Here is an 11,438-nt window from a genome sequence, read left to right on the forward strand (position 1 = left end):
TCCCAACAATATGGATTAGGCCAAAGGCTTTGGCTGAAAATGGGTGGTCGATATCCCCAATCTTCACCTACGTGGCTAAATGGAACGAACCACAAGAACAACAAATGGCCCAAGAACCAACAATGGCATTTCCATTAACACCAAACCAATTCCATGGCCAACTTGTTCACCCTTTCTCCGGCTTCCACGCCATCATTCTTCCGCAAAATAACACCAGTTTCAGTTCCAATTTCCAAAATCCCAAAACTTCTGGGACAATCCCATTTTTCGAGTGCTAGAAGTACTCATTCATCAAGCTTCGCCATGGCTGCTGCTGCTACTGATACTACAAAGAATAGAGTTGTTCCCGCCATTATTGTTGGTGGTGGAAGAGTTGGGAGAGCTTTACAAGACATGGGTAACGGTGATGATTTGTTGATTAAAAGAGGGGATTCTGTACCTCTTGATTTTGATGGGCCCATCTTAGTTTGTACTAGGAATGATGATCTTGAGGGTGTTCTTCAACTTACTCCTCAATCGCGTTGGACCGGTTAGGGTTCTAATTTTGGTTCAATCGTTATTTATGCCTTTTGATTGATTATTATCTGGGTTTGTTTTTGTTTTTGTGTTTGTTTTTGTATTTGTAACTTGTGCTTATTATGTGATTAACATGGAGTTTGAGGAAATATTATTGGGTTTTGATTGCCAATAATATTTTGAAGGGGTTTATTGAGGTCAATTTGATATTAGTGGTGTGCAAGAATTAAGATGATGCGCTGTATTCCCACCAATTTTATGCCCTGATGGACGAAAATTTAGAAACAATTTGGTTTATGTTTGTGATAAATTTTGTGCTTTATGATGCTGATTAATGTTGCGAATTCGGGAACTTATCATTGGGTTTATTGGTTTGATTAGCATTTGAAGGTGTAGACAATTTGTTTTTTTGCTGGGGTAAATTTATCCTGATGTTACTTGTGCAAGATGATGATGAGCATTAAGATTTGTCCTAGTGTGTTGAGAAAACTTATGTTGAACAAGGGGTTGAACTTAATGAAGTTTGAGCACCTATAAACCGACTTGGGTTGTATCTCAAAACCAATTGCTAATCCGTATACTAGGCTGATACTTTTATGCAGGATCAAGGCTTTATACCATTAAAATTATTCATACTTCAGTCCGGTAGAGTATCTGGATATGCTAAATATAGACTTCTTATTCTAACTACCAACGCTATAACTAACACCTCTTTAAATTTATGCATTACTTTACACGACGGTTATGCTGGAGTGAATGGAACACTTCACGCTTTTTTCATTTTTTATGGCTACTTGTTTTACTGACATTGGAAAAGTCCCTCTTGGCATTGGACTGAAGAGAACCCAACAATCGCCATTAAGGAGATATGTATTCCCCCCCCCCCCCCCCCCCCCCCCCCGCCTCCCCTAATGATCAACCTATTATTACTTCAATACATTGATAGTTGAATTGATCAAGATTAATATCGAGTGATTTATTTATTGTAGTTAGAGCCTTAGAGGTGAGATTTCAAGTGATGTATGACATACAAGAACCTGTTGCCGAATGACAATCACCTTACAAACCACATTGTGAAGGACTAATCTTGTGCCTTGTTCTCTAATTCTATGTTACATATTGGATGTAGATTGACATGCATGTGTTTGGAAATTATCTCTTTTGATCATGTTCATGATGGTTATATCCCACTCACAATCTGGCAGATTTGGTCTTTTTCCAGAATGGGATGTTGGAACCATGGTTTCACAATAAAGGTCTTGGTGAAGTTGACCAGGTTTTGGCATATTTTGCGGTGGCAAAGCTTGGAGAAGCACCAATTGATGGTAAGACCGACACTAATCCAGAAGGCCTGACAGCAGCATTTGGCAAATGGGCGTCTGCTATAGCAGAAAGATTACGTGTTGGAGGCCTCGCTTGTAAGGTAAAAACTATGGGTTTGCAATATGGTGTGTACAAGCATTATGTTACACTTAATTCCTTGCAATTGCAATGGACCTAGGTACAGTTGTGTTGTTGTCGAATTGATTAATAAAAGAGAATATTGAATAAGTCAAAATTCCTGATTGTTAATGACTAAACAGGTACTCGATAAGGAAGCATTTCAGAAGCAGATGTTAGAGAAGCTGATATGGATATCAGCATTTATGCTTGTTGGAGCCCGTCATCCTGGAGCAACTGTGGGTATTGTAGAGAAGGAATATCGATCCGAGGTATGGTTAATGATATGAAATTTGGCTGTTAAGATGAACATTGTAACTTATAAACCTCTGTTGTGTTGGATGCCTTAAAAGCTCCAGAATATAATCGTAGCCCCTGATTTCCAAAGGCATTAACAACCTCGTATGTCGACGTGTTTTCAGGTGTCAGATCTCATCGCTGAACTTGCATCTGCAGCTGCAGCAGAAAAGGGCCTTGCTTTTGAAGAAGGATTAGAAGAAAGATTATGTGCTTATTCTCGTGCTGTTGCACATTTCCCCACAGCAGTGAAAGAGGTTAATCTCGTATCTTTTAAAAGAATGATTTCTGACATTTATTATATATATCTATCCCAAAACACTTCAAAGTATATAAGTGGAATTCAGAGAAAATGCTAGATTTCTGGGCAATATTAGACATTTTCAAATATGAACTGAGATATATGTCCAGTATGTTATTGTTTTTCAAATCTGTTCTTGCAGTTTAAATGGAGAAACGGCTGGTTCTATTCACTATCTGAGAAGGCAACTTCTGAAAGCAAACCAGATCCGTGCCCCCTTCACACCGCATGGCTAAAAGAATCGAAGATTGTGTGAAGAAATAGACTTGATATGCAGGTGCACGTCGAAAGAGCGTCTCCAATCAAATTGTCTTGTGTACTTTCCAGTGCAAAGCTAATAAAAAAAATTGGGCCTTGGCCATGGGCGGCTGCGATGCATGCGGTTTTTGGCCCGTGCTTCCAGCTCATAGTATGGGTCTCTAATTGACGATTCGTTTTCCGACCTCGATAATATTTCAGTGCGACTTTCGGTCTGCTAAATTAATTCCGATTTTTCTTTTGACATTTATGTTCGCTCCCACTGAGCCCAACACCCGTTATTTCCGAACACTTACGTTCCTTGGAATATTTACTGAGTACTCCGTAGTATTTACTCGTCAAAATATTTAATTTGTTCATGTGCTATTTGTGTGACCTTATGGCTTCAGTTAAGATTAAACCGTTTAATTAATTAAAGATTAATTTCACGGATCGAAATCGGCCTCCAACTAGATATTCCGATCACTTGATTTCACTCAATAATTTACTCGTTAATTAATCTGAACCGCATTTATTACATTTCGTATAAATACGTTAACAAGGTATTGAATGAAAGACAAAAAAACTCTAAATCTATTACTATATTACTTTACTATATACTAAAAGAGACACCACGAATGACATGTGTCAATTTCTTGTGCGATTTTTTCCCGCCAAAAACCACTTCCCAAAAAAGTGTATCTCTTTTATTTTATTTTTATTCTCTACCTTTTTTTTTAATAAACTACTCCTTATTTATGTATTGGAAACAAATTTTAGCTTATAAATTATGGCAATAATAGATACGACGTAATAATAATTATTCTAAATTGGTAATATTTTAGTCAAATCGCTATATTAATAATGGGAAATATATCACTCAATATTTTGGTCAAATTGTCATATTAGCATTTTAAATATGCATATTAGATGAATAAATTTAAACGAGTATGTTAAAAATGTTATAACTATGCAGTAGTTTGGGAGATATTCAGTTAAATATTTTGTGAAAAAAAATATCAAAATCCGTGCGTGTATGGGATCTAATCTAGTGTAGAATAAGTTAATGACATTAAAAAAAGTTAAAAGACGGAAATGCCCTTACTTATTAATCTCCGTCCCTTGAACTCCTTTTCGTTTGTTCTTTTCCAACTTTCTTTCCTCTTCAACAAACACTATCAATCCAACATTCAATCTCTCCTTGCTAAGGCAATATTTCTATGGCTTAATTATTTTATTTTGTTCTTTAACTGTTGATCAATCTTTTCAAATTGTGTATAATATTTAAGAATTTCGATCTTTGATGATCCGAAGATGGAGTATGTTCAAGTGTACAGAGTGTTCCGGTATTGGAATCGGGTGGTGTGGTCGGATCTTCGTATCTTGAACGTGGAGGTGATTTCCTGCAAATGAAACCCCGAATTCGAGGGAGGTTCCCCGGATCGGGGCCTCCGACGCCCAACATTAGTAATATATCATAAAGAGATGGAGTACAGAGAAGAGGGAGTAGAGAGTGTAGAGAAGTTGTCCTCTTTACCTTCCCCCATAAATGAGTATTTATAGGGATTTTATGGATTATTAGGTCATGGATTGGGCCTTTGCCTTTATTACTCTCTGGGCCCAAAATACTAGAATATGGTATTCTGGTATAGAACTGGGCCTACGGGAGTATCCCGTACAACTAGCCCCCTCAGAGTAAGTACAACCGTCTTAGACTGTTGTGCTTGCTCTGAAAAAGTAATCACCCCGTACAACTAGCCCCCTTATCGGCAGAGGTTCGCAGAATGGGCGGATATCTTGATTCTGTGTTGATATTTGAAACTACTTCAGAACTGATATTACCTGCTCATGAGGCGAAGATATGCAGATAAAAATAATAATGTAATTTGTTTGCTCTGGCCGATTGGGCCCTTTAATTTTTTAGGACCACTAGCCCCCTTGATTTTTTAGGACGACTAGCGTATTTAATATTTAGGATTACTAGCCCCCTTTATTTTTTTAGGATGACTAGCCCCCTTGATTTTTTAGTACGACTAGCCCTTTGATTTTTTAGGATGACTAGCCCCCTTGATTTTTTTTTTTTTTTTTGACGACTAGCCCCTTTGAATTTTTAGGATGACTAGCCCCTTTGATTTTTTTAGGATGACTAGTCCCCTTGATTTTTTAGGACGACTAGCCCCCTTGATTTTTTAGGACGACTAGCCCCTTTGATTTTTTAGGACGACTAGCCCCTTGATTTTTGTAGGTTGACTAGCCTCCTTTGAATTTTTAGGACAACTAGCCCCTTTGATTTTTTAGGACGACTAGCCCCCTTTGATTTTTTAGGACGACTAGCCCCCTTTGATTTTTTAGGACGACTAGCCCCCTTGATTTTTTAGGATGACTAGCCCTTTGATTTTTTAGGATGACTATCCCCCTTGATTTTTTTTTTTTTTAGGACGACTAGCCCCTTTGATTTTTTTAGGATGACTAGCCTCCTTTTTGCATTGATATGTCTTGCCGGTCTTTTTTCAACACTATATTTCATATTTTATTTTATCATTGCTTTATTATGGACTGCTACGATTCACAGTGGAGTGCCCCTACGGCATTTATTTTCCCCAAAGTTACTGATCACATCCATACATTTCGTTGGACTGCTACGATTCACAATGGAGTGCCCTTAACGGCATTTATTTTCCCCAAAGCTACTGATCACATCCATTCCTTATGGACTGCTACGCTTCACAATGGAGTGCCCCTACGGCATTTATTTTCCCCAAAGCTACTGATCACATCCATACATTTCGTTGGACTGCTACGATTCACAATGGAGTGCCCTTAACGGCATTTATTTTCCCCAAAGCTACTGATCACATCCATTCCTTATGGACTGCTACGCTTCACAATGGAGTGCCCCTACGGCATTTATTTTCCCCAAAGCTACTGATCACATCCATACATTTCGTTGGATTGCTACGATTCACAATGGAGTGCCCTTAACGGCATTTATTTTCCCCAAAGCTACTGATCACATCCATTCCTTATGGACTGCTACGCTTCACAATGGAGTGCCCCTACGGCATTTATTTTCCCCAAAGCTACTGATCACATCCATACATTTTATTGGTTGCCATATTTCACCTTTGATATGCGATGTCGGCCTTTTACTTACTTCAAACACACCGGCTATTTAGCACCTGCAATCTTGTTGTGGAGAATATAAGGTGATAATTATAATTAACCAAATCAATGCATATGTGAGATTATACAATGTCCTTAAGCATTAAGTATTTAAGCATTTAGCATACTGCATACTCATTCACATTCTCAAAGCTATTAAATTTGCTTATTATATGCATCTCAAAAACCAGTAACGATAGTTGATTGATAAAAGAGTTAACTTTATGTTATATTCTTGCTCGACAATATTGATCGTGAAACTTAAAGGTAGCATATGCATTTAGGTAGGCGATGGTATTTTAACACAATGACATACTAGCATGGTGCCATAATATCTTGCGTGAAGCTTACACTTCTATCTTTTTGGTATGATACTTATTAGTATGAGCATTATCTTAGCAAATATTTATGTGTATGTACAGACATATGAATGAGTGTTTGAATAGTTGAATCCCGACTAATCAATTTGTAGTCACCTTCTAGAAATCGTTAGAAAACCTAGGTTTGTAGTTTAAGTACTTATCAATAGAATACAATCTGGCAACACTTTAAATGGTCGACTAGAAGGACAACAATACGATTTGACACATGGCTTTATCGCAACTACATGAAATTGTTCTACTATTCTTCTTATGAGCCCATGACAATCTGAATGACACTTAAGGATTGCACACATCATTAGTTTTTACTCTAGTACACTAACTAGCTCCTTCGAAGACTTACATTGAGTTTATGGTCGACTTAAGAACTAAAATTATTTTGCATATGAGCAGTATTACTGTCACTCGTTGTCCTCTTTCTTATGTAAAGACGTTTATTCATACAAACACACATTCAACTACTTTAATAGCATGGCTAAAACCCACTAAACAATGACACATTCGAAGTTGTGACGCGGTCGGCTTACAAGAGACTTCTTTTATTATACGTGGGCCATTTTACCACAAACTAATTAAGTGGTGAATTTGAACATTGGTAACAAGAGACTCAAAACACTTCTTTTTAGTCTTGTCACTTATTCATTAGTCCCTCAAGTTGTTTGTTACATACGTTGATAAGGAGAATTCCAAGACTCTTTATTCAAGGAAGAAAATAGATTTTTAAACAATCTCTAACCATGAACTACTTACCACACGCAAATAGTGGTGTGGAAGTTACTGGGATTTCTTTGATTTAAGGTGTTGATGATGCTATGATTATTCTAACTTTGTAGTCTTGCTTTTCATTTTCAATCAATATTTTAATGGCGGTACGAAGCCCCCTTAAAGTCTTCCTACTTGTATAAAACTATTAGGGCTAATACTGGTTGAACCTTCGTAATGATACTAATTTACTAATTACCAACATTTACAATAGGAGACTTTAGGTAATTATTGAACCCAAACTAGGATAACATTGTGAAAGACTCATCAAACATATAGTGTTTAGGCAACGCTTCTTTTACTCAATTTTTATTGGCCGTATGACTAATTTTACGTGTTTGGCACTTAGACATGTCAATCTTAATAAACTTATTCCAAAACGACCGCCAAGTTAGTCAACAACAGAGAGAATTTGGCTCGATTGCTAGGACCTTAACCTAATTAGTAGTGCCTGTAAAGGCCAACCATTAGGGAAATTTGATACCTCTATGTTTGAGTCGCTGTAACGCACACCATGATTGGTACCAGCTAACATAGTACTAGTTGGAACAAAATAACACCTAAATATCATAGTGCTATCCTGTTTCTTTTTAGGCTGATTTTGTGCCTTAGGAATGGCATGCAGCCACACACCACACACTTCATGTGAGTGTAATGAATAATTATACGACATTTCCTTTCTCATGCATATAATCACGTATAACCATACTTAACATCAAGCATATGCAACAAGGATTTAGGGAGACTTTCCTGACTTTTATCGTAATTGCTGCAAGCTTATCTTTTTCAGAGTTTTCCTGCTCAGCGCACGATGAAGTGTTGTAATTGTTGCACGCTTATCCCTTTTACAGAATTTTTCTGCTTACGTCCGTAAATGATGAAATGTCTTCCATAGGTTATCATGGGATTGACTAGACTTCAACTCGAAAAATGCGAGGCAATGGTTGGATTAAACACCTATGTCATACATATCAAACGAATTACATACAAACTGAAGTTGGCCACTTTCCGCTTTCAAATGGGATTGTATACAATGAGACTCTTAATAACTTTTAACCGTCATATGAATGCACTATGCTTTTGAATCTGTAAAAAACTTGATATCATGACTAGCAAATGGGTATAAGATTCTAAATTTTATTACTATCAGCAATATTTAAAATAGGTACGCTACTACTACCCTTTACCAACACAACTTGTAGCAATATACCATGATATTCAGACTTTAGTTGCGACCCTTGTATAATTCACAAACTAGAGTGCTTAATACTATCCTTGACGGTGAGTGAGCTAAGCCCTTGGTAATCGACATATTTACGGGACCGGCAAGAAATAGGCCGGTTGCAAATTATATGGTAAGAATATCCTTTTTTCCAAAACATTTTTATGTAATAAATTCGATGACAAGAGCTATTACCCAACAATTGTATTATGAGAAGCTCCTGCAAACAATAAATTTTCTTATTAACTTCAACCTGACACTTGGGAAACATAAATTATTCCTCAATAAAAATATAGACTAAGTCTGACTTCATCAACACTTATGGTATGACAGGGAGATTGTGATTGACACTTATGTTTAGGTGTGGTACAAAGCTGCTTGGTACAAGGTATGGCCTTGCAGAGTTGCAGACTGCTAGCAATTTAGACTGGAAGCAAGACTTTTTATTTTATTTTATTTTAAATTTATTTCTAGTACAATCACCGATTAAATTAGAAGGTATGGGCACTACCACTCTTGGACCGACATCCCTTTAGACAGTAGCACATAGTCTCAATAAATGGTATGCGTGTGATTTTTCAAAAACTTCTATACTATGATTTGCATTTCTAAGCCCGGCAAGGATTTCGCTGGCAGAAAATTTTCATACTTGGACAGAAATCACAAATGATTGCTCGATCTTACAATTAAATCATAAATTAGCTTTACTCTGGCTATTGAACTTATGAGTCTTACCAAACACCATCTAATAACTTAGGCTGTTTAAAATGCCGGTTGCAAATAAAATGGTTGCATCTTCCTATTACCACTTAATTAAGAATATACATACTCGACTTTTTAAGAAATAAAAATAGTAATTGGTAGCAAAGTAGGCGACCCTTGGTATTCATTATTACAAGATGGTGCATAATATACACTCAACAAACACTTGGGAACTTACAAGACAGTTGGAGTACTTAAACTCTTGATAACAACAAATGAATTAAGTCGATGCCGCTTAAAAAAATCGGTATGGACTTTGATTTTGTAAAAAAGACTGGTAGAAAACTACCGGTAGTAAATTAAATGGTACTAGATTATGAATTTTGGAAAACTCTCACAACATGACTCGCTCCCCCGAGTCTGGCGGGGATTTGGTCGGTAGACAATTCATGTCTGGACGGATTGCTGATTGCATGACTGGCATCGAATTAAGAGACATCGCATTTGGCAACAAATAAAACATAAAGGGGTATGGGCCCATTGGGCATTTCTTTAAATACGATGGCATGCCATCCGGCATAACTTTGAATAAGGCCGGTTGCAAATATAGCTCCTCAAATTAGGCTGATACCTATTTATACGACGGCAATTTAGACGGGTACAAGAGACTTGTTCAACTTGTTAATTATGCAAAAAAGAGGTTCACTATTATGCATCGGTTAATTAGTTTATTAGTATGGCAACAGTTACCGGGTAGCGAACCAAAAACAATAAAATTATGCACCAGCTAATAAGTTTGTTATTATGCGCCGGTAAGATGCGCACTCCGACGACGGGAGTCATTAACTATAAAGGATGAATCTTTAACACTGAAATTCAGCTACTCTTTGCCCATCAATTGAGAAAACTGCAGGTACGACTATACGAGCAGCAAGCAAGTAGCATAAATATAAAAATAGAATGACTACCAATTTCCTTGAAAAATTTCCTCGAGATGATCTCATGCATTTGGCACATGAAATCTGCCGACAGAAAGTAACACTTTCCTTCCAAAAGGTTAGCTCAATACAAGCTCCATATTAGGCAGATATAAATTTTGCGATAAAAAGTACCAGATTAAACAATATTAAGCATGACTAGGCTGGTATGACATTGGCATGAGACTATGACATTGTGGATGTGGACCGGTAACAAACTTAGACCGGCTAGAGGTGTATACACTTAATTACTAATACACTGCCGACTGCATGACTGATAGTCTCTTGAGGACTGACAGATAAATAGCTGACAGACGCCTACAACAATCTCCAATGACACTAGACTATCAGTGGTGTAGATTTTCTCACCGACTAGCCACCTTTTACCTTCTTAAAAAGAATGGCAGAATATGCAAATGAAATAATGGAATGGGATTGGGCTGGTATTAAAATTTAGATCGGGTTCATGCCGGTAGCTGATTAAAATGTTTGTATGCAGCACATTGGTATGGGATTTCGAGAATACACATTTATGGCAATTTATGCACTCAGATCATCATAACAAAATATCTTACAGACAGAGCCGAGAACGAATTAGAGGGTATGCAGTATGACTTTTCAAACAGGCCGGTAGCGAGTATGACTCATCAAATCTAGCCGGCAGAAATCGTAGGCCGATAGCAGCCAGCAAGCAACCAAAACAAAACTTTCATAAGCAGAAGGGAAGATACACGAATTTCCCAACATTATTAAACCAATCACTCGAAACTTAATGCACTGAGAACACAGATTGGGTCACACTTCAGATGCGCAGAATAACTTTTATATTCCCGCACCTTCTTCTTTTTGCTCTTAAGGATACATCAAGCTTAGCTCGGTAGTAAATTTAGACCGGCAAGAATGTCGTATGAGTGCTCACCCAATGTTAAACTTTTCCTAATAGGTATTGAGAGGTTACTCTATAATTTGTAGATTATACTGTGATTTTTGTCAGTCGGTAAAAAATGGCTTCGGTTGGAACCGATTATTACCGGGAGGGTGCATGCTGACAGAACTAATCTCAGGTCAACTTGGGGTGGTGACAAATATCAGATTGAGATCTTAGAATCAGTTGTGTTTTTATTGATCTTCCCAGCAGTTGATAATTTGATATATAGCGTACAAATAAATAGAATCCTAAAGCTAGTTAAACTAGGAGACTAATATTGTAAAGCTACGTAAACTAATATTGCTATGTATACTGTTTTGAATCCTAGTATAACTCTAGCATAGTAGTCCTAATTGTACTACTATTCTATTCGCTAACAGGTGGGCTAATAAATAGTTATTAATACTTGTCGCAATCGGGCATAATTTTAAACACTTGCCGCAGTAGGCATAATCTTAACACTTACCTCAGCATAATTTTAGAGTCCGTAATTTTAGCCGGCAATAATGCAGGA

General features: G+C 37.1%; 1 protein-coding gene across 1 annotated transcript; it reads left to right on the top strand.

The window, feature by feature from the left end:
• On the top strand, positions 1–3,171 carry LOC110798553 (uncharacterized). The gene is made up of 5 exons (XM_022003742.2): positions 1–529; positions 1,722–1,939; positions 2,100–2,228; positions 2,379–2,510; positions 2,697–3,171. Exons 1-5 carry the CDS (start codon positions 154–156, stop codon positions 2,808–2,810), a joined length of 969 nt encoding a protein of 322 aa, XP_021859434.1. The 5' UTR covers positions 1–153; the 3' UTR covers positions 2,811–3,171.
• The last annotated feature ends 8,267 nt before the right edge of the window (positions 3,172–11,438 follow it).

This window comes from Spinacia oleracea, chromosome 2 (assembly GCF_020520425.1).
Source record: "Spinacia oleracea cultivar Varoflay chromosome 2, BTI_SOV_V1, whole genome shotgun sequence".
Taxonomy (NCBI): domain Eukaryota; kingdom Viridiplantae; phylum Streptophyta; class Magnoliopsida; order Caryophyllales; family Amaranthaceae; genus Spinacia; species Spinacia oleracea.